We start from the raw sequence: 19,869 nt of genomic DNA on the forward strand, positions 1-19,869 counted from the left end.
GCGGCAGTATGCCTGGACTTCGTGGCAGCGCAAAGGCGACTGTGAGCCGTGCATCTACAATAGCTTCGAGCGCTGCCTCGCCACTATCGCGACGTGCTGAAGTGAGATGGCCGATTTGTGATGACGTGATAGGGTCTGAGCACCGGGGCGCGCGTTTGTTGAGATCCCAATTCTCAGGGTCCAACCTTAATCAGTCTATATATTTCTATTATTTTTGGGTGCCTCCCATAAACAGATGTGGCCTATTCAGCCAGCCCGTAATGCGACCTTATAGTCTAAGGCGTAGGGGTCGCTGGATCGCCTTCCTGTTTTGCCATTTGAGAGTTAGGAGTTCGAGGCCTTGGAGTGTTGAAGTTTTTGTTCTCTTTTTGGACTTTTTTTTTGCGACGAGTCTACCTACCTGCAAGTCGAGCGTGACAGGTCACTTGAAACCAGTTTGAAGGGAAACGGAATATGTTCGACTCTCCAAATCAAGCTCACTCCACCCACCAAGCTTCTTTCAAAGCATGGCTCAAGAGGACGCTCCGGCTTATGGCGGTCTGAGATTTTTCGCTCTTCGCCAAGACGGAATACCAGGATCACATGGGGAGGAGATCGTAGTTACAGTAGCAAGGACAGCTACTGTCGTCAAGGCGGGTTTTGAATTCATTTGGTATTTTGATGGAGTTGAGATGGGATATGAAAAGAGGTGACTGGCAAGCTTCGCAATTGCTACCTACCTAGCGATACTATCCTTGATGACCTACATATGTCGGGACGCGGCCTCCAGGCTTCGACTTATACTATACCACCAATGCCTCCAGCCATTGAACAGGTGTTCCTTGTATGTAGGCACCCATCTTGCAGCTTCCCGGAGGCATTCCGACCAGACCGGATGGAAGAAGATACATAAGCCTTACGATCCATACAAGAGCTTGATCCAGCAGCTCTCAGCTCAATAATATACACCTAACCAGCCAAAGTATTGATGCCCTTTGAGTTCGAGTGAGGAAGAACAGAGGAAAGTCCAGCCAAGCTTTTCATCCCATCTTTTAATCTCGCGCCGGCAAAACCCCGGTCATCAACCTGCGCCGCAGCCAATCTAAAGAACACCATCGCGTCTTCTCAACATAACCACCTCTCCTCCTCGCGCCTCTCCGCAAACCTCACCCACGAACCAGCCCGCCAAAATGCCTACCATGTGGCTCTCAGACTCGCAAAGTACGCCTCCCCCCACCGAACTCAATCCCACATTGCTAACTTCCTTCCGCAGAAATCGGAGTCGCATTCTGCTCTGGGGGTAGGTACGACACGCAACCCCTCTCTCCCCAAACCAGCTATCCTAAACGCGAGACTCAGGCGGTTTCTTCCTGCTCGGCGGCGTCATGATGTTTTTTGATCGCGCCATGTACGTTCCCATTCCCCTCACACCCCCTCAATCCCCCCATCCCCTCTACCTCCCTTCTAACTAACCCCCTCTTCTCCCCAGGCTCGCAATGGGCAACATCCTCTTCCTCATCGGCCTCACCTGCATAATCGGCTTTCAAAAAACCGCCCTCTTCTTCGCGCGCCGCCAGAAGCTAAAAGGCACCGCCGCCTTCGCGGCCGGCATCCTGCTGATCCTGCTCCGGTGGCCGTTCGTCGGGTTTCTGGTCGAGCTGTATGGGATCTTTGTGCTGTTTGGGGACTTCTTTGCTACGATTGCTGGTACGCGCGCCCCACGTTTTTCATACGAGCAGGGGTTATGGAGGAGATTGGGGAGGGGGGGAAATGGGGAGGTTAAGAGGTTTGAAAGGTGCTTTGCTGACGTATCGTAGGGTTTGCGGGGAACATACCAGTGGTTGGGCCGTACATCACCATGGTGTTGGAGCGGGTGGGCGCGGGGGCAAGGAATTCAGAGCTGCCTGTGTAGCGGGCCAGGGAGAGGTGGAGGGTGGGTAAGGAGGGTGGGAGAGGGCGGGGAGTGTATTATACGAATGTTTTAAGCAAGCGTTGGCTCAAACGCGGAGTTGACTTGGGCCTGTCGACATTTTGCTAGGCGCAACGGCACGGCACGTCATGGAATAGATTTCTGGGTCTCAAGCAATTGAAGTAATTACGCAGGAGCGAAGATGTTGGTATGGTTTTGAACAAATTATGCCGGATATCCCAAAACACCGGTTCTTATTTTAAAAAATCCCTACCCAAACGGAACTTTTGGTTTCCCGGTATGAAGCGAATATGCATGGTATGAAGGACAGTTTTTGAGTCTGGTAGTGTGAAACTTTGAAGGGAATTGACGTCTAGTGGGTGCCGTTGATGGCACTGTTTTTAGTTCTTCGTTCCCGTACCGCAGCCGCTAGGTCGTCGAGTACCGTCACAGTGGTTTCCCAGTCGATACAAGCATCGGTGATGCTGACGCCCTTCTTCAAGGCAGCGGGACCTTCAGCGGGCACCTTTTGGTTGCCCTCGTTGATGTTGGACTCAATCATGACGCCGACTATGCCGGTTTCACCTTCGCGGAGTTGCTCTGCTACAGATCGGGCGACAAGGGGTTGGTTGCGGTGGTTTTTGTTCGAATTGCCTGCAATATCGGTAAGTAATAGCAGATTTAAGGGTAGGGATTATTATACCATGAGAACAGTCAACCATTATAGATTCCCTCACGCCCTTCTTTCTCAAGGCCTCCCTCGTAGCTTTGATGCTTTCTTTGTCGAAGTTCGTCCCTTTAGTACCACCTCGGAGAATCACAAAGCAGTGATCGTTCCCAGCCGTCCGAGTAATAGCAGCGAGACCCTGCTTCGTCACACCCATGAAATGGTGTTTCGCCGCCGCAGCACCAATAGCATCCACAGCCACCGTCAACCCACCATCCGTGCCGTTCTTGAAGCCAATTGGGAAACTGAGACCAGATGCCAGCTCACGATGTAGCTGTGACTCCGTAGTACGCGCACCAATAGCCCCGAGCGAGATCAGATCCGCCAGGAACTGCGGGGAGATGGTATCCAACATCTCGCTAGCAATAGGCATGCCCTGGGCCGTCAGATCGCAGAACAGCTTCCGGCTGACGCGCAGGCCCTTGTTGATCTGGTAGCTCTCGTCGATGTCCGGGTCGTTTATCAGGCCCTTCCAGCCAACCGTCGTGCGCGGCTTCTCGAGGTAGGCGCGCATGATGATCTGGATGTCGCCGCTGAGCCGGTCGGCGACCTGCTTGAGGCGCGCGCAGTACTCGAGCGCGGTCGCTGGGTCGTGGATGGAGCAGGGCCCGACCATGACGAGCAGGCGGTCATCTTGCTGCGTGATGATGTGGACGGCCTCGCGGCGGCCTTGGATCACGGTCTTTTGGGCGGAGGCGGGAGCAGGGACTTCGGCGGAGAGGAGCGCGGGGGAGATGAGCGGGTCGTAGCCCAGGACTGAGGATGTCAATTAAGTCTGGGAAGGCATATGAGGTCTGCATACCGCGCACATCGTCGCTGGTCTCGTTTTTGGCGCCGGTGGAGGCCATTGTGGGGAATGTAGAAGTTGAAGAGAGGCGGAGTCACAGTATGGAGACAATGAAGTGGCAGGGTGTTCCACAAGGCCAATTGCTTTAATACAGCTCGTAGATATTCAACTGATGAAGAACGGGATCGAGGAGCGACTGATGAGTAACGAGAGAAGACAGAAGGTGTGGGTCGGGTTTATGTATCTCAAGAAAAGTGGTCTGCCGTTCAGCTTCACCATGACTCTTTTTCGCCGTGCTTTATTTTCTAGACTCCAGGGCGCGGGGTTAGTGGGCATAGACCCTCACCGCCTACACGACTCCCTGTCAAGCGTGCTTCAAGGCCGTGGATGCTGCGAAAAGACCCCCTGGAAGGCTTTCGCGCCCAACTGAAACACCACGACACCCGCAGCTTCTCCTTTCACCGCGTCCGCCATGCCTTCTGCTGCTGTATCTCTCCTTTCTTCTTCACTTCTTCATGTTGCTCTCGCGTGTTGACCACGCCGCCCACCACCACTCCAGCCGCATCGCGCCGCCATGCTGACTCTCCCGGCTCATGTCAAACGTCGCCGCGACGACGATTCCGACTCAGCTGACGAGAGGTCCCTAAAGGTTCGTACCGCTCCTCAGCCGTTGTTCCTCCAGCTGCTTATCCAGACCGCCAGAGATCGCGCAGTCGTTCCTTTTACCCAGCCGACCAGCAGCCCGCATCGACCCAGCTCCACCAGCTGCCCCTGCGACTCTCAGAGACCCCGCCGAGGTACTATGGCTTCCCCGACGCCATGACACCTGCTCACTCGGAGCACTCCAGTGACGCCTCTCCTGCCTCGTTAAGCCAGGACGATGTCGATATGGACGACGATGACCTCGACATCATCTGCTCGCAGCCTCCAGACTCTCCTACGGCTCCCTTCTTGCGCCCCCCACGCTTGAACGCCCAGCTGTTTCAGGAGTCGAATTCAGGAGGCCGCATTCCTACGCCCATACACGGCGCTTTCTATCCCCGCTTACCAACCCGCTCTGCGAGCGACGTCAGTTCGATGGACCTAGAAGATCTGTCAGGGCTTCCGGTCGTTGGCAGAAAGCCGCCCGAACGAGATCGACGCATGCCCTCTCCCATCAGCGAGGACGAAGCGACAGAGAGCCAGCTCTCGCGTCTCTCCGTCGGCGGCGCAGAAGAAATGGACATGGAAGACGCCGTGCGATCGCCAAGCCAGACCACCAAAACTGGAAGGGCGAGAAGCGGTGCGTTTACGGACAAGCGGAAGTTCTCTATGGGCTACCGCGACGACTGTGATAAGTGTCGAGCGAGAGTTCCGGGCCATTACAGTCATTTTCTACCTGCTTAACGGCTTCTTAGGTACTTTACGGCGTTATGGAAATATCTATCATGAAATCTGCATATGATCAGGGTATGGGGGTCATATGACTTGGCACTGAGAATTCAAACTGCTTCAAGTCCTCTTAAACCTAGTAGTCTAACTAGCTTATTTAAGGGACGCGTACATACTAGCAACACATCAAAACCTAAGCGATTGCGGATGACGTTCATCATCCACTCGAAACCTGGCACCTTGCGGTGATGCCTCTTCCAGATCACGCGTGAAGCCGAAATAAGCCTACAGTCTTTCCAAGCTTCGGATTCTACCACCCCCTACTCATCTCAATCACTCTCTTTCCCATCCTCCACCCCTTCCCCCAACACCTTCCTCAGAAACACCGTCCCCTCAATCGGCGTCTCATAATACTTCTCACACCTTTCAAACCCCAAACTCTCATACAACCCAATCGCCGCACCCATCATCGGCAGCGTATCCAGCCTCATCTCGCCATAACCCCTCCTCCTCGCCGCCTCTATAACAGCCGCCACAAGCGCCCGTCCAACACCCAGTCCCCGGCCCGCCGGCGCTACCCATAGTCTTTTCACTTCGCAGCATCCGGAGCTCAACGGCCGTATCGCGACACAGCCTACTGCGATGCCGACAGTATCTCGTGCGAGGAGAAGCTCGCCAGAGGGCGCGGCGTATTTGCCCGGCATGCTTGCTAGTTCGGCGTCGAAGGCTTGGAAGGCGAGGTCGATGTCGAGCCAGGCGACGTAGTCTTTGAAGAGCTGGACGGTGGCGGCGAGGTCGGCGCTGATGCGGACGAGGATGATTTTGAGGCTGGTTTTAGACATTTTAGGTGCTGGATTGGTGGAGATGTGATGAGTGGATTTTGGTGAGCAGAGATGGATAGTTATATAGGTACCGCCGATACTTGGAGTCATATAGCTTTAAAACCTCGACGTTGAGTAGTTTAGCTAAGAACACCCATAACAAACCAGATATGTATATTTACAACACGCCCTTCACTTCCCGCACCGTCCGGATATCCCCGGAACCACCATTTTTCCTACCTTTTCCCGCCTTTTCATCTACTAATGTACTACTCTCTCATTATTGAGCTTTCCTAAGTAGTTCCCTTCAAAACCTTCATCCCTTCCCAGTCCTCTTAAAAGGTTCAGACCTTATTTATTCCCCTTGAAGATCGGTTATGCCTTCCTCCCTCTTAGCGTTAACACCCTGCATGAGATCGGCGCTAGGATCGACGCTGTGGATCCTTTCAGTAGACCTCGATCCGGCCTCGTGGCTGTCCTCGTGGTATGGGTACGGGGTAATAGGTGTCATCTCATTCTCTCGCGGCAGTCCAATCCGCATGAGTTTGGAAATGCATACAGCGATTCTACCGCGAATTTGCTCCAACGATTACCTACACTGCATTGGCGATCTAGTAATATAAATCCCCTTTCAGGCGCCCTTCAACAAGAAGAGGCAGGCCACGAAGCTCCGTTCTAATCTTCATTCTGTAATGTACGCACTTTCCCTCCGTCCGTGTGTACGCTTGCCTATCACTGCTTCAAGTCCTCTGGTACATACATTATCTAGAATTGTATGGGATGTTTTCTTACCTCAAAACTGATCCCACCAAAGTCCATTTCCGCTTCGTACTCCCCGGCTGTCTACGCCCAGCACATGACTCCCGAGTAATGCAAGAGAGCCTCTGCCTAAAAGGCCGTATGTGAAAACACTTGAGACAACAGATCACTACCAGACTCCATCCGAGTCGAGGTCTTCTGAGCTAGAAGTTTCCTTGTCTGCGTCCGCGTCCTGCTTCACCAAGCTGGAAGATCCAGTGTCCATATCCTCGTCCTCAAACTCCCCTTCTTGCAACTCAACCTCCGAATTCCCATCCTCCGAGTTACGCTCATCCAAACTTGCCTCTTCCAAGTCCGACCCCCGCGATTCCGACTCCCCCGATTCCGACTCCATCTCGTGCGAATACTCCGGGTACAGCGCCTCCGGCGTCAGCTCCTCCCACGGCAACTCGTACGAATCCAGGTCGTCCGACGAGAGCTCTGGCGGTTTGGTTAGAGGTAGCCGTGCATCCGCAGACGTAGCCGCTCGCAACCGAACAAGGCGCTCAAACAAAGCGAACCTCACTTCGCCGTCTGCGAAATCATTTCACGACGCGTTTTTTTTTTAACGTATCTGTAGTATCGGAGCCCGATACCTCCCCTGGTTAGCGACGAAGTCTTCATTGTCTTGAACTGAACGCCCCGTTCTCTGCACACTCGTTCTACTTCCTCATGCGGTGGAGCTGCAGGATACGTATAGCAGTCAATGCCATCGGACGTTGTTTCCAAAACCACGCGGTTAAGCCGCGGGAAGTCTGCACTCCTCACGACCTCTTGCAGCTGCTCGCCCAGGGTTTTGTTAGTTGACAGTCCCTCGTCTCCGTAGATGGTTAACGACTCGAGGTTCGGGGGCAATGTGTCTTTCAAGCGGAAAGGAGCCAAGTCATCTTCACAATAACCGCCCAGCAGCGCTTCTGCCTGAACGCAGAGACTTTTCAGGCGCGTGAATGCACGCAGAGATTCAAAATATGAGTTCGCAGGGCTGTGCAGTGGTGGGCTGCACGCGGTACAGTCGCGGTAAAAGTCCAGACGCTCAAGGGAGTTCCGGTGGGGTCTCAGATTCGTCCACAGATCGGCGTTGGAGAGCTGTCTAGGTTTCTCCTGCGGCACGTTGCAGTCATTCAGATAGATTGAAAGGCGCGTTAGAGCCTTGGGGAAAGCGAGAAGGGCTAGTGCGTCGGCCGCTGTAAGCTGGGAATCATTGTGGTGAACAATGGTCAAGTCCTTGATACCAGAAGTCCGAGTACTGTTTCCGAAGCGAGCTGACGCTCCAAGTGGCTCGAAGTCGAAAAGAGAGACCTTGCGGAGACTTGGTAGTTGCAATACCGGCCATAAATGGTCAAGTCTGAGCTCATAGTTGTCACGAGCGCGCCAGTCTTTCCGGTAATTCCAAGCGCTGGTAAGATGGACCTCCTCCAGCCTTTGCAGTGGTAGATGTCCGTTGTGAGATTCGTCTTGTTGACCCTCCAGGGTCTTTTTGAGCACTGCGGCGAGGAAAATTTCCGTTTCTGGCAAATGAACGTACAATGTTGTTAACTCTGCCAGGCGTGTCAGCATCAGGGCCATCAGTGGCCTGGGATCGCTTTTGCGTAGGGCTTCCATGACATCCCTCTCTAGGTGCTCAATTCCGGCCATACGGATTGCGTCCCGGACCAGTTCGACTTCCCAACCGTCTTCAGGGAATACGAAACGACTGCGTCCATGGACGAGCCCAAATGTCCAATTGCGAATGTGCAGGGTACGCACTTTCTTTGTGATATTCTCGCGGCCCATTATTGTGCGGAAGAACTTCCACAAAGAAGTAATTGAGGAGCGAGTACGTCGTACAACCATCTTGAATAGATTCGAGTGATCAGAATGTCGTGCCACTCGCGATCGACGCGGGAAAGGTTGCAAAGCGAGTTAACGTCGCTTCTGCCATCGATTGCGTAGCCTATGACCTTATTGAATAGTTCCCTTGGTAGATGGGCCGGGTTCGGCATTATTGTTTCTATTATGAAGCAACGCCAAAGCCAGAGAACTGTAGGCCCACGATGTTTCTATAGAGAGGCGGTTATAGTGTGCGGAGGGGCAAGGGGTACCATCGGCGAAACAGGGAGCCCAGCTATGTATACCGAATGAGCGCTCGAGAACGAAGTCGGAACGGCATATTCAGTTGAATATTCGGAACGACAGCCAAACGCTTGACGATGTTACTTGGTGAGCGAGGTAGTCAGGATAATGATGTTGATTGCGGTAAAGGTGTTTCGCTGCCTGTGCTATCCCATAATTCTTAGCCGTCCAATGGGAAACCACTAGCGCCGCAAAAACGCCGTATTTGTCGACGTACAACACAGCCGTTCCTCAGCTGACTTAAAACTTCAAGCGCTTGCCACCAGTGTAACCATCCTTGATACTTGACCATGGGACCGCAACACAGGAGAGTGAGATTTTGTTCTTGTTAGTCACGGCGAGGGCTGAGGGCTGAGGGAGTCAAGAATACTGCGAAGAAACACTGGTTTCATTAAACGTAAGGGATTAGTCGTGAATGTACACAGATTAAGGAATTGGGAAGTAGGGAGAGAGAAGAGCTGGAACGCTCCTTGTAAGTAGAACGCGAGTAGAAAGACAAGTAGAGGAAAATTAGTGTGGAAGATTCAAGTCTTTCATTGTCTATCTACCGAGAAACTTGTTCAGTAAGTAAAGCAAGAAAAGGAATATTACTAAGTCCCCCTCCCCTTAAGCCCCCAGCCGTCATGCCCCCCCTAATCTCTGCCCCTCTTTACAGCCCTTTGCAAACACCGCAATCTATATGCCGGCATGTAGGGCAACAAGGCCAACAGTTGGGATCATAGCTCCATTTGCTGCCACACTTGCAGCACTGCCAACCTGGGAACTGCGCTGCCATGTTCGATTACCAGCGTAGAATCAAGATAGGTTTCCAGAACTTGGGGTAGCTCTGATATAGACTTGTGAGTTTTGGTTTCAGATGTGAGACGTTCGAGACTTTCGACGCAGACTGTGGTGTTTGAATTATGTAAATCGTTGTTGGATATACAAAGGTAGCAGAGAAACTTGATATGATGAAGAAAGAAAATAAAGGGCTTGACATATCTTCTTGTACCGTGAGTTATGGCTATGACAGCGCGACGCACAGCACATTAAACTTGCTGGCTGCGTGTGAGTATCAGAAAGAGAACGTGGTTGATGATGATGTGCCTAATAGCGTACGTGCGTGCACTATCCTGCTCTTGAAGTCAGTGGTGGATTCAAGAGTCACCAACCATGAAATCACACTGCTCGTGCCCCCCATGTGGGATCAAATCCGACTTTTATCTTTTTTTTTCAATAATTTCCGTTCAGTGTCTCTATCTACACTCACCCAACCAGCAGGCGTGAGCCCCCTCATCTCAATCTCATTCCCATCTACCTCATCCCCGCCGCACCGCAGCGACGCATCTATGATAGATCACAGATCGATATATCACAGATCGGGTACCTCCCCTCCATCCACACGAGTTTACTCAGTAAATCCCAACCCCCTCAGCTCCTTCCGAATCGACTCCTCAGTCCCAATCTTCTTAACCTGCGTATCCTCCAGCTTCTCCCCACCCGCCTGGCGCATCTTCAAATCGTCAATCGCGCGAATCTTCTTCAGCAAAGACCGCACCTTCTTATCCTGCGGACTGCCACCACCACCAGGCGACGTGACGGCAAGGTCCGGCACGATAGCCGGTGTCTGGGTTTGCGTCTGGAGCTGTATCGGCGGAGTTCGAGGCGGCGGTGCAGTGGCAGCTTGAGGAGCCTGCTGCTGAGGCTGTTGAGGTTGCTGAGGCTGTCTTGGTCCGGCCTGGTACCCGGATCCTGCACGTGAGTGATGCTGCTGCTGCCCTTGCTGGCCCTGCTGCTGATAGCGGTTGTTGTAGTTCTGGTTCTGATACTGATTCTGGTTCTGGTTCTGATTCTCGTCGTAGCCGGAGTTGTTGCGGCGATGCGGACTATGGCCTTGATAACCACGCTGCTGGCTCGGGCTCCTCCCGCCGCCTTGGCTGCCGAAGCCTCCGTTCTTGCTCCTGCTGCGTTCGTGACGTGGTCCCCCTCTTTGCTCAGGCCGGCCTGGGTTAGCAGGGCCGTTAGGAGTTTCGCCATCTGCACCCGCTGCTAGTCCTGCTGCTCGTTCAGCCGCCTCTTTAGCTTTTTTTGCCTCGCGTTTCTTCTTGTTCTTGAGTGCGGCCTTTGAGAGCGCCTCCTCGCCTTCTCCAGTTCCGGTGAGACTGACGCCTCCGCCAGGCGCGGCGCCGGGAGGAAGTGGCTCGACTGGCTCTGCACCAGGAACCTCACGACGACGGGGTTTGCCGAAACCATTGGAGCTGTTTCCGGAAGTCGACGAGATGCCGTTGTTGCTATACGCCGCACCGCCTTCGTCTTCGCGCTTGAAGTGCAGCGGTGTGCTAGTTCCGCGAGCACCAGGGGGACGATATGCTCCTGCAGGCTTAGACGACGTTTTCACCGTGCCAAGGTAAGCCAGAGCAGAAGCGTGCGGCGTAGGGACCGGATGGAGCGGGTCCTCCAGCGGATGTGTAAGCGTCGACTGCGGGCGCCAGGTGACGTGGTACAGCTCGGTCATCTCCTCGTTGTACATAATGCCACCTCCCACATGCCAGATACGGATTCCGTTGTCGACACGGAGACGAGGGCTCGTGGTTGCTGTGAGGATGTGTTTGCCATCTGGACTCCATTCGCAGACGCTGGCGTTGCTTGCTTCGATAGTGCATACTTTCGCATAATCTTTTTCAAGATCGTAGATGTCCATCTGTCCTGCCAAGTTTCCAAATCCAGCAACAAGAACAAACCGACCGTGAGGGGAAAATAGTATCGTATTGCGCGGTGCGAGATTGAAGCTGTGGGTCGCAACGCCACGTGCGTTGAATATGGTGGTTTTAGCTGGCATGTACCCGTACACAACACCGAACTCTTTCGAGTTTGGTGACCATGATACATCATGGATCGGGCCCTCCTTGTCTACTTGAGGTCAGCCTAGCTCACATGATGATTCCGACAGTGTTACGTACCGAGTTGAATTCTGGAGTCGAATCCACCACTGGCGCTAAGAACATACATGTTTGTTTCGCCGTAGTAGCTCTTGTTCGTCTTGTCGACTTCTGTTTGAGCAAGAACAATTACGCTCGTGCCTAACTCATTCCATTTGAATTGAACCTTGTCCCCTTTGAAGAATGTCTTCTGTGATACTGGAGAGTTGAACTGGGGAACTTGGAAAAGCTTGACGGCGGCGGGAAGGCCCTAAGGTAGTATTAGTAGATGGCAATACCGAAGAAGCTCTAAAACTCACTTTCCGCTCCGGAACAAAAACAGCAACTGAATGGTTCTTGCCAGGCGAGACCCCAAAAGTCGTGACCCCCTCAACAATGAGCTTGTTCCAGACCGTCCCCAAGTCTCCAGACTCGTAGAACTGCACCTCGTTCGTCACTGAGCGAGCGCAAAACTTCTCGTCGGACGTGTATTGCAGATTCCAGCCAGTTTGTGATTTCTGCACGAACTTGCCCACCATTGTTGGCTCTTCATCCTCTCCAACCAGCGTCTTCCAGACCTTCAGATTCTTGATAGCATTGCCGTCGTCGTCTTTCCCAGGCCGCTGCCATGTTATAATGTAGGTTCCCAATGGCGAGAAACCAAGCTCGAAGACGTTTGGGGTAGGCAGTGTCGCAACGATGTAGCCGACAGAGCAATCAATGACCGAAACCCTAAGAAGACGTATTAGTATTACTTCTGGCATGAGGCGTCCAGTGAGTTGCGCTTACTGTTCGGGTGATGCCCATGCGAAATACCGGCTGTCTGGGCTGTAACAGCAGCATCGAAGGTTGCCTTCCGGGCTGGAGCGCAAGAAGTCAGTTTGAATACTATTGAGTTGGATTGTAACAGAGCATACCGAACGAATCCAGCCAGTTGTTCATATACTGGGGCGGCGTTGAGGATTCCGATGCCCTTGGAGGTGCGGTCTAGGCAGAATTGTTAGCATCAGGCGACGCCTAGAGGGTGGCAGAACGTACAAGCTAGCTGCGTTGGAACAGACATATCTGTGTACTACTAAAAGTCACAGACTGGAGAGCAGTGTCGGTGTGGGAGCGATTGTGGGCTTTGTTGTCCGAGTCAGTTCAGCTTTGCGGGCCAAAGGGCAGTGCAGTGCCAGCGGCGAGAGTCGGCTTGGCTTGGGTGCGTTGAGAATGACGTGTACTGTTGGGGTGGTTTTGAAGGCCAGTACAGCACACGAGGCAACGGCTGCACGAGGAGGGCGGCGGACACACACGTGGAGTAGAAAAAGGCGGAGACGGCGTGGAGTGAGCAGGCAAGGCCTCAGGTATTTCGCATTCATGCTGCCAAGAGTTCAGCTTTCGCTAATTGTTTCCTGCGCGCACTCGGCCTTCACCATTGCCAGCTGTAAGACTGCTGATCACTATCTTCGGTATCTCTACGTATCGAGGACGCTCAATTTTGAGAAGTATCTGGGGCTCAGAATCCAATCATCCTACTTCGCATCTTGAGCTCCGTATCGCGCGTCATTCGCCCTCACCATCCACATGCTAAACTCGTATAGCGAGGTCGCTAATGCCATGTCATCACACATTAAGAACCATCTTCACTTATGTTATTTCATGCGCCTGGGCCTTCGCCTTCTCGCTGTCTCAGAGACATCAAAGGTTTGCGTGGCTTTTTTCTAACGTGCCTTATCACCGATAGTAAGAATGCTACTGAATACCAAAGGGGGTTTAGTCTAAGAAATCTGATGCCAATGCAGTAAACAATGTGTCTAGAGGTGTATAATCTAACGGCTGCCCACAGTGAAAAAGCAAGTCGACAATGGCAGCATCTGAGGGCGCTGAATAAGGCGGGAACTCGCAAGCTCGCACCGGATCGAGGTTGAAAGTTGAAGGCGGTTTTGCGGCTATCCACTCTCGTCACCATAATAGATACCGTATCCTCTTTCACACCACGTCTGATATTCACTCCTCCCCGATGCCTGCGAGTCGCCATTCCTTCTCCTAGAAGATCGCCGGGGTGCGTTTCGAGGAGACTGGGATGATGTATTTGGGGCATCTGTAGACGCAGTGCCGGCCTCCACAGCATTACTAGCACCTGATCTTGACAACGGGCTCTCGGCATCTGATAAGTGGCTTTTGGCTGAGTAGTAGGCGCTGTCGGATTCCCATGACTGGTTCCTGGCATCCAACGACTGACTATTGTCTTCTTGGAACTGGCTTTGAGTTTCTGTAAACTGGCTTTCTGTAGCCTCCTCCGGAACGGCATCCCTTGTAGCCGCTATCTCCGGCGAAGTCGTCGATTTTGTCTGAGTAACCGCCACTGTCACTTCTTGAGCTCCTTGGACCCTCCTCTCCTATCAACGGTGTTGGCTTTCTCCGTGTTTGCGCCGGGGAGTATTTTGGTCTTTCGTCTGGACTTCGGCTCCCTGTGCAAATATCAATACGCCATTTCGATCCAGACAGCCCGGTGCCAGGAGCTAGAGATGCATCACTTCAACACCGTGTGAGCACCCCTTGCTGCCAGATACCCCTCCGCTAGCCCTGGGCCCAGACTTCGAACCACTCCAAACATTTCCTTATTGGCGTAACGGAGGCGAGTCTTGGGGTCGGTGTATGTCGTTGGTAGCCCGGTGATATCGCAGTACTTCTTGTGGGCGGCCGGGTGCAGAGAAGGTGCCGCTTCAATGTTCGTATATGTCGCTGCAGGTCCGCTAGTCAGCCCAGATGCCTTCAAGTTCTTCTCTAAGACGAGGGTAGAGAGGCTCTGGGCGGCTTGTGCGATGTTTGAAGTTGGGTGAGAACCACCGATGGGTGTGCCAGCTCCACCTGTCGCTGTCGTAGAATAGGGGAGAAGGGGCGTGGAGGCGCCGCTGTTGTTTTGTGTGGCCATGACTGAATTCTCTTTGCGGGAGGCATCGGCAATGATCTGCTTGACGTTCTTGTTTCGGCGCTGGGCCGCCTTCCAGCCGGGATTTCGAAATGGCTTTGGGACAGCGTAGATGTCGAGCTGGTCTAGGAGGGCCTGATGCGTGTGCTCATCCGAGGCTTGCGTGAGAGGTGCCATGATGGTTGATAGCGAGTATTGAACGTGATATGATATGATGTTGAGTGGTTTCTGAGTTACTCGTAGCTTCGGTCGTGAGGTGTGTGTTACGATGGTGGAGTGGAGAAGATGGTTTTTGCGATAGAGTGACTGAAGATGTGTGGAGGATGTCGTTTCCGGACTTGAGCGTGGAGGTGGTTACCGCCTTTGGCTTGAAAGCTTGGCGTGATCTAGCGCGTTGTTTTGTAGAATATGAGAAGCAACACTTCGACAATCGACAACCAGACTACGAATACCTTCAAAGCGCACCAGTTTGTGGGGTACTACTGTTTGCCATGGTAAGTTTCTCTAATTTCACACTGCTGTCCTGTGCTGAGATGATGCATAGGAAAGTCCACACGAGCACCAACAGAGCCTCTTGCTCTCTAGAATCATAACAAACGTGGTAAGTGCCTCTATCCAAGACTTTTACGGCAGTTGCTCACGGTGGCCTAGGAGAAGCTCAATGAAGCAATCATGCAGTTGAACAAGAATCTGCAGGTTCGTGGACATCCAGATTGTCCAGCGTTGCGCTTCTGACCAAGTACTACTTCCAGGAGATTAACATTCAGAATATGGATGTGGAGTTGGTTGCCCAGATGTTCAAGAACTATCAGTCGAACGTGCTATTCCATCTTGAAGGTCAGATATTGATACCCGTCCAAATGCGGACCGCAGAGCTAATATGATTTCAGCCACCGACAGCCTCAAGGAGCCAGCATGACCCTGCCGATGGACTCTGTGCGAAGTCGATAGAAATTTGCTTGCTTTTTGCACATACTGAATTATGGGGAACGAGATCATGGCGTTTGGAATGGTACCGGTGGCTTTTAGAGATATAGTCACGTGACTGAAGATTGGGCGCCTCACTTGGTTCAGCAGAGGTCGTCGCCGCATCACTATACCACTTCACAGATCGAATACAATGCAACCTTTTCACTTACAATATCGCCCTGAACACGCGCAATTTTCACACCACTCCGCCCAACACCCATGACCTAACACGCAAGCCAATTCTCACTACGTCCACCATGGCTCCGTCTGCGATTAACGACCACCCAGCTCCCTCAGGGCGCAACTCCCCGAAGGCACCCTCCAAAATTTGGACGGTCGCAGACCCGCCTTTTCAAGGATTCCGCCCCATAGACCGTGATGGCTTTCGCCGGAGCTCCTCGAGCACAGCAATCGTGATCGACAATGGTAAGAACCCGGCAGCGGCCTCGCGTCCACGCTACAGCAATTGCTCATGCATATTTTACCAGGCTCATCTACTGTACGCGCCGGCTGGTCCTTTGACGACAAACCTCGATTATCCCTCCCCCCTCTCGCCGCGCGATACCGCGATCGTAAGCTCAGCAGGACATTCACCTTCGTCGGATCTGATGTCTACTCCGATGGGACCGCGCGTGGCCAGTCGAAGAACATTTACGAGCCGGGAAGCAACATTATCAATAACTGGGACGTTGTTGAAAGCGTTCTAGACTATGTCTTCGTCAAGCTTGGAGTGGAAGGTAACAACAATGGCATCGACAGGCCAATAGTAATGACCGAGCCTGTCGCAAACTTAGGATATTCACGAAAGAGTATGCACACTACACTCTGAATTCCGCGCAGAAATAGTACTGACTTCCACGGCTAGCAATGTCTGAAATCCTATTCGAATGCTACTCTGCCCCCTCAGTCGCCTACGGCATCGATTCCTTATTTTCCTACAACTACAATGGCGGCAACAATGGCCTAGTTGTTTCCTCATCGTACTCCTCGACACATCTCATACCGGTCGTACAATCAAAGGCCCTCTTATCGCAAGCGACACGTCTAAACTGGGGCCGATTCCAAAGTGCTGAATACCTCCTGAAGCTCTTGAAGCTCAAGTACCCAAGCTTCCCTGGGAAGATAAGCGACCCGCAAGCTGTGGACATCGTCCGCGAGCACTGCTATGTTTCTCAGGACTACGAAAATGAGATCAGCCACTACCTAGACTGGACAGGCCTCGAAGATCGCGATCACGTTATTCAGTTCCCATTCACGGAGCAAGTCGTAATTCAGAAAACAGAAGCGGAGCTGGCTCGGGCAGCAGAGAAGCGGAAAGAGAGTGGAAGAAGGCTTCAAGAGCAAGCGGCCAAAATGAGGCTGGAGAAGCTGATGGCCAAAGAGCAAGAGCTGGCCTACTACAAGGAGCTACTAGAGCGTGTCCAAGCGACCACGAAAAAGGAAGGAAAACGATTACTCGAGTCGGACGACTTCGACGATGAGTCGCAGCTCGACAAGAAGATTCGTGAAATGGAAAAGTCCATCCGGAAAGCCAGGAACAAAGATCTTGGAGATCTGGAGGAAGAAGTACAGGAGGAGCCTACTTTTCCTTTGGTGGATACTCCGGATGACCAGCTCGACGAAGACGGGATAAAACAGAAGCGTCAGCAGAAACTAATGAAGGCGAACCACGAAGCCCGGGCTCGAGCTAAGGTTGAGAAAGAGCGCGAGAAAGCCAGAATTGCAGAAGAAGAGAGGCTGGATAATGAACGCCGAGCGAATGATCCTGAAGGATGGATCGAGGAGCGAAGGGTCGCTCGTCAGGTAGGTTTCATAAGTTGTGTCACTCTAGGACGCTATCTAACATTTGAGCTCCTAGGCTATCATCCAAAAGATCAAGGACCGTGAACGCATAAAGTCTGACCTCGGAAACCGAAAATCACTCGCAAACCAAATGCGAATGAAGTCGATCGCAAATCTAGCCTCTGATACCCCCGCGAAGAAACGTCGGAGAGGCGGTGATGAGGATACATTCGGCGCTGACGACAACGATTGGGGCGTCTACCGCCAAATCGCGACGGGCGAAGGTAGCGACGACGAAGAGGAGGAGGACCTAAACTCAAACCTCAAAGTCATCGAAGCCCAGCTCATAAAACACGATCCAAACTTCACCGAGGACAGTACCCGGGAGGCCCAACAGGACTGGACAAAAAGCATGGCCCACGCCTTCGCCCACGGTTCCGCGCCCTATGACCCTGAAAGCCAGCGCGAGATGCATCAGATCCATCTCAATGTGGAGAGGATCAGAGTCCCAGAAGTCGTCTTCCAGCCGTCAATCGCAGGACTCGAGCAAGTCGGACTGGTGGAGATTGCGACTGGCATCCTGAATGAGCGCTTGGCGGAGTCCCAGCGGAAAGACGTTCTGAAGGACGTCTTCCTGACGGGTGGTAATACACTATTCAAGGGATTCGAGGAGCGCTTACGGACTGAGCTCCTCGCCGTTCTGCCTCATGAGGCTCCTTTCACCGTTCGCAAGGCTAAGGATCCCGTTCTGGATGCTTGGAAGGGAGCGGCCAAGTGGGCTGGTAGCGCGAACGCGAAGCAGGCGTTTGTGACTCGTGCGGAGTACTTCGACAAGGGCAGTGATTATCTCAAGGAGCATGACCTAGGGAATGCATATCAATAGGCGGCTGCGATTGGCGGTACGGATATCATGGAAATAGGCGGGAGGCGTCTAGGAAATCATTTACAACCGGGTATGTGCAGTGTCGTAAGGCATGCGCTGATAGGCTCTCGGTACCAATATAAGAGTTCATTCATCTCTTCCTAGGTCTCACGGTCAGAAGCTCGCAACTGTGTGCTCTGTCTATTCCATTGGTTTTCGTAATGCGACGACATACCTACTTCATAAAACAACAAGACGAAAACGTCTAGAAGTATTTACAGCCAAATATCAAGTAATAGCACTACAGTGACCTTCACATAAACAAACTTGCTCACTCAATCGCAACAACAATCTTCCCCCTAACCCGCCCCCCCTCCATAAACTCATATACCCGCTTCCACGCCTCCTCACTACCCCCCTCCTCCTCCAACAACAACCCCCTCACAACCTCCTGCACCACCACCTCCACCTCCCCCCGCTCCGCCAGCCCCGCCACCTGTTCCAGCAGCTCGCTCTTGGCGTACAGCAGGACATTCGCGTACCGCGGGCCCCAGAGCAAGCCCTTGAGGAAGCGCAGCACCTGCGCGGGGGTGTAGAGGTAGGTCAGCGGGCCGCCCATGGCGGTGCGGCTGGTCTTGTCGCCGACGATGGTCACGTAGGCGGCTTGCGGGTGCAGCAGGGCGTGCAGGTCGGCGAAGAGCTCGGTGCCGCCGACGCAGTCGATGTAGAGGTCGTACTGGCGGCCCGCGGGCAGGTTTTCGAGCAGCGCTTGGCTGACGAATTCGGAGGTGTAGTCGACGATCTGGGGAACGATGTGCATGTTAGCAATTGAGGGAAGGTTGGAGAGGGAGGGGTAGGGGTAAGGGGGGGGGGGATTTATATATACCTCGTCTGCGCCCATCTGGCGCACGAAGTCTGCGTTTTTGGCGGAGCAGATGCCGGTTACGTTGCAATCGTAGAGCTTCTTGGCCACTGGGTGGTGTCTACCGTTAGCACGAGTTTTCAGATGGAGTAGGGAGTGGGTTTGGGGTAGGGAAACGTACATTGCACACACCACATCCCCACGCCCCCGGACGCGCCCGCCACAACCACGCGCCCAAACCCATTCTTCTTCTTGTCCGCCGGCAGCCAGTCCAGACACGAGAACGCCGTCAGCACCACCAGCGGCACCGCGGCAGCCATCTCGTGCGTCCAGCATGTCGGCTTCTTCGCGATGGGGTCTTTGCCGATGATGGGGTGGACGTATTCGCTGAATGTGCCTTCGCCTGTCTGGAATAGCACTCATCATCAGTACTTCGCTCACAAAGCACCCAAATAACCCATTTCTTCATCAATCAAAAACCGTAAACGCTCACCGGCCGACTAATCAACCCAAACACCTCATCCCCCTCCTTCCACCCCTTCACGCCCGCGCCCACCGCGACCACGGTCCCGGAGTAGTCCCGCCCAATGCCCTTCTCTTTCTTCCCCGCCAGCCACCCCAGCAGCGCCGAGTTCCAGAGCTGGATGTCCACGGGGTTGATCGCGGCCGCGTGCACTTTTACGACGAGCTCGCTGGCGGCCGGGGCCGCGAGAGGCGTGGAGATGACGTGCGGCGGAGTGGCGGGCGCGAGGAAGGTGAGGGATTTGGAGGTGGCCGGGAGGGGGGTGGTGGTGGTGGTGGTGGACATGGTGGTGGTTCTTCGCGGCGCGGGTTAGGAGAGGGCGGTTGTGTAGTTTGGTTCTTTTTGTTACGGGTTATGAGAACGCAATTGGGGGTTGGGTGATTAGATAGGTGTGGGGGTGGGCATGGTGTTCGAGAATTGGGATCGCGGACGTCGTCGGAAGGACTTTATTCTAATCGTGAAGCAGGCTAGGGAAATAGTGGGGTTGGGGAGCTATAGCTGATTTCTTGATGGGGCAAGTGGGGCGCGCTGGGATATGAGGTGTGATAGGTAGGGC

At 53.3% G+C, this 19,869-nt stretch overlaps 11 protein-coding genes across 11 annotated transcripts; 4 read left to right on the plus strand and 7 right to left on the minus strand.

The window, feature by feature from the left end:
• The first annotated feature begins 1,114 nt into the window (after positions 1–1,114).
• BDZ99DRAFT_460070 (Got1-domain-containing protein) lies at positions 1,115–1,909 on the plus strand. Its single transcript, XM_033719308.1, has 5 exons — positions 1,115–1,200; positions 1,253–1,279; positions 1,339–1,387; positions 1,469–1,686; positions 1,797–1,909. Exons 1-5 carry the CDS (start codon positions 1,170–1,172, stop codon positions 1,889–1,891), a joined length of 420 nt encoding a protein of 139 aa, XP_033581374.1. The 5' UTR covers positions 1,115–1,169; the 3' UTR covers positions 1,892–1,909.
• Positions 1,910–1,923: 14 nt separating this feature from the next.
• On the minus strand, positions 1,924–3,692 carry BDZ99DRAFT_410929 (phospho-2-dehydro-3-deoxyheptonate aldolase-like protein). Its single transcript, XM_033716604.1, has 3 exons — positions 3,418–3,692; positions 2,592–3,371; positions 1,924–2,542 (listed from the first exon to the last, which is right to left on the minus strand). The coding sequence occupies exons 1-3, from the start codon at positions 3,461–3,463 to the stop codon at positions 2,262–2,264; spliced, it is 1,107 nt and encodes a 368-aa protein (XP_033581375.1). The 5' UTR covers positions 3,464–3,692; the 3' UTR covers positions 1,924–2,261.
• Positions 3,693–3,976: 284 nt separating this feature from the next.
• BDZ99DRAFT_473477 (uncharacterized protein) lies at positions 3,977–4,788 on the plus strand (the record flags this gene model as incomplete). Its single annotated transcript, XM_033721827.1, has 2 exons — positions 3,977–4,051; positions 4,105–4,788. The coding sequence occupies 2 exons, from the start codon at positions 3,977–3,979 to the stop codon at positions 4,786–4,788; spliced, it is 759 nt and encodes a 252-aa protein (XP_033581376.1).
• Positions 4,789–5,102: 314 nt separating this feature from the next.
• On the minus strand, positions 5,103–5,615 carry BDZ99DRAFT_380743 (carbonic anhydrase; the record flags this gene model as incomplete). Its single annotated transcript, XM_033715200.1, has 1 exon — positions 5,103–5,615. One exon carries the CDS (start codon positions 5,613–5,615, stop codon positions 5,103–5,105), a length of 513 nt encoding a protein of 170 aa, XP_033581377.1.
• A 1,215-nt stretch (positions 5,616–6,830) lies between these two features.
• Positions 6,831–8,618, minus strand: BDZ99DRAFT_237030 (uncharacterized protein). Its single transcript, XM_033713568.1, has one exon. It carries the CDS (start codon positions 8,223–8,225, stop codon positions 6,915–6,917), a length of 1,311 nt encoding a protein of 436 aa, XP_033581378.1. The 5' UTR covers positions 8,226–8,618; the 3' UTR covers positions 6,831–6,914.
• Positions 8,619–9,696: 1,078 nt separating this feature from the next.
• Positions 9,697–12,698, minus strand: BDZ99DRAFT_410937 (eIF2A-domain-containing protein). The gene is made up of 6 exons (XM_033716605.1): positions 12,440–12,698; positions 12,319–12,388; positions 12,191–12,262; positions 11,722–12,133; positions 11,444–11,672; positions 9,697–11,393 (listed from the first exon to the last, which is right to left on the minus strand). The coding sequence occupies exons 1-6, from the start codon at positions 12,462–12,464 to the stop codon at positions 9,892–9,894; spliced, it is 2,310 nt and encodes a 769-aa protein (XP_033581379.1). The 5' UTR covers positions 12,465–12,698; the 3' UTR covers positions 9,697–9,891.
• Positions 12,699–12,720: 22 nt separating this feature from the next.
• Positions 12,721–13,805, minus strand: BDZ99DRAFT_237160 (uncharacterized protein). Its single transcript, XM_033713571.1, has 2 exons — positions 12,806–13,805; positions 12,721–12,742 (listed from the first exon to the last, which is right to left on the minus strand). Exon 1 carries the CDS (start codon positions 13,692–13,694, stop codon positions 13,041–13,043), a length of 654 nt encoding a protein of 217 aa, XP_033581380.1. The 5' UTR covers positions 13,695–13,805; the 3' UTR covers positions 12,721–12,742; positions 12,806–13,040.
• Positions 13,806–13,916: 111 nt separating this feature from the next.
• Positions 13,917–14,492, minus strand: BDZ99DRAFT_380224 (uncharacterized protein; the record flags this gene model as incomplete). Its single annotated transcript, XM_033715178.1, has 1 exon — positions 13,917–14,492. The coding sequence occupies one exon, from the start codon at positions 14,490–14,492 to the stop codon at positions 13,917–13,919; it is 576 nt and encodes a 191-aa protein (XP_033581381.1).
• A 146-nt stretch (positions 14,493–14,638) lies between these two features.
• Positions 14,639–15,438, plus strand: BDZ99DRAFT_568041 (uncharacterized protein; the record flags this gene model as incomplete). Its single annotated transcript, XM_033727751.1, has 5 exons — positions 14,639–14,809; positions 14,860–14,916; positions 14,967–15,011; positions 15,068–15,152; positions 15,206–15,438. The coding sequence occupies 5 exons, from the start codon at positions 14,639–14,641 to the stop codon at positions 15,232–15,234; spliced, it is 387 nt and encodes a 128-aa protein (XP_033581382.1). The 3' UTR covers positions 15,235–15,438.
• Positions 15,436–18,248, plus strand: BDZ99DRAFT_460074 (actin-related protein, ARP5 class). The gene is made up of 4 exons (XM_033719309.1): positions 15,436–15,710; positions 15,773–16,093; positions 16,150–17,087; positions 17,143–18,248. Exons 1-4 carry the CDS (start codon positions 15,542–15,544, stop codon positions 17,947–17,949), a joined length of 2,235 nt encoding a protein of 744 aa, XP_033581383.1. The 5' UTR covers positions 15,436–15,541; the 3' UTR covers positions 17,950–18,248.
• Positions 18,249–18,259: 11 nt separating this feature from the next.
• BDZ99DRAFT_507019 (GroES-like protein) lies at positions 18,260–19,733 on the minus strand (the record flags this gene model as incomplete). Its single annotated transcript, XM_033724212.1, has 4 exons — positions 19,284–19,733; positions 18,972–19,197; positions 18,815–18,900; positions 18,260–18,730 (listed from the first exon to the last, which is right to left on the minus strand). The coding sequence occupies exons 1-4, from the start codon at positions 19,596–19,598 to the stop codon at positions 18,260–18,262; spliced, it is 1,098 nt and encodes a 365-aa protein (XP_033581384.1). The 5' UTR covers positions 19,599–19,733.
• Positions 19,734–19,869: the final 136 nt, after the last annotated feature.

This window comes from Mytilinidion resinicola (assembly GCF_010093595.1).
Source record: "Mytilinidion resinicola strain CBS 304.34 unplaced genomic scaffold BDZ99scaffold_4, whole genome shotgun sequence".
Classification (NCBI taxonomy): Eukaryota; Fungi; Ascomycota; class Dothideomycetes; order Mytilinidiales; family Mytilinidiaceae; genus Mytilinidion; species Mytilinidion resinicola.

What these genes read in the sequence shown, in the direction of transcription:
- BDZ99DRAFT_237160 (XM_033713571.1), bottom strand. Translation starts at nt 13,694, where the DNA reads ATGCCGTTCCGGAGGAGGCTACAGAAAGCCAGTTTACAGAAACTCAAA.
- BDZ99DRAFT_410929 (XM_033716604.1), bottom strand. Translation starts at nt 3,463, where the DNA reads ATGGCCTCCACCGGCGCCAAAAACGAGACCAGCGACGATGTGCGCG. An exon ending in GACCAGCGACGATGTGCGCG is followed by an intron (nt 3,372 to 3,417) that starts GTATGCAGACCT and finishes TGACATCCTCAG; the next exon opens with TCCTGGGCTACGACCCGCTC. An exon ending in AATGGTTGACTGTTCTCATG is followed by an intron (nt 2,543 to 2,591) that starts GTATAATAATCC and finishes CCGATATTGCAG; the next exon opens with GCAATTCGAACAAAAACCAC.
- BDZ99DRAFT_460074 (XM_033719309.1), top strand. Translation starts at nt 15,542, where the DNA reads ATGGCTCCGTCTGCGATTAACGACCACCCAGCTCCCTCAGGGCGCAAC. An exon ending in AGCAATCGTGATCGACAATG is followed by an intron (nt 15,711 to 15,772) that starts GTAAGAACCCGG and finishes ATATTTTACCAG; the next exon opens with GCTCATCTACTGTACGCGCC. An exon ending in AGCGAAGGGTCGCTCGTCAG is followed by an intron (nt 17,088 to 17,142) that starts GTAGGTTTCATA and finishes TTGAGCTCCTAG; the next exon opens with GCTATCATCCAAAAGATCAA.
- BDZ99DRAFT_460070 (XM_033719308.1), top strand. Translation starts at nt 1,170, where the DNA reads ATGCCTACCATGTGGCTCTCAGACTCGCAAA. An exon ending in ATGTTTTTTGATCGCGCCAT is followed by an intron (nt 1,388 to 1,468) that starts GTACGTTCCCAT and finishes TCTTCTCCCCAG; the next exon opens with GCTCGCAATGGGCAACATCC. An exon ending in CTTCTTTGCTACGATTGCTG is followed by an intron (nt 1,687 to 1,796) that starts GTACGCGCGCCC and finishes GACGTATCGTAG; the next exon opens with GGTTTGCGGGGAACATACCA.
- BDZ99DRAFT_410937 (XM_033716605.1), bottom strand. Translation starts at nt 12,464, where the DNA reads ATGTCTGTTCCAACGCAGCTAGCTT. An exon ending in CAACTGGCTGGATTCGTTCG is followed by an intron (nt 12,263 to 12,318) that starts GTATGCTCTGTT and finishes CTTGCGCTCCAG; the next exon opens with CCCGGAAGGCAACCTTCGAT. An exon ending in GCATGGGCATCACCCGAACA is followed by an intron (nt 12,134 to 12,190) that starts GTAAGCGCAACT and finishes ACGTCTTCTTAG; the next exon opens with GGTTTCGGTCATTGATTGCT.
- BDZ99DRAFT_237030 (XM_033713568.1), bottom strand. Translation starts at nt 8,225, where the DNA reads ATGGTTGTACGACGTACTCGCTCCTCAATTACTTCTTTGTGGAAGTTC.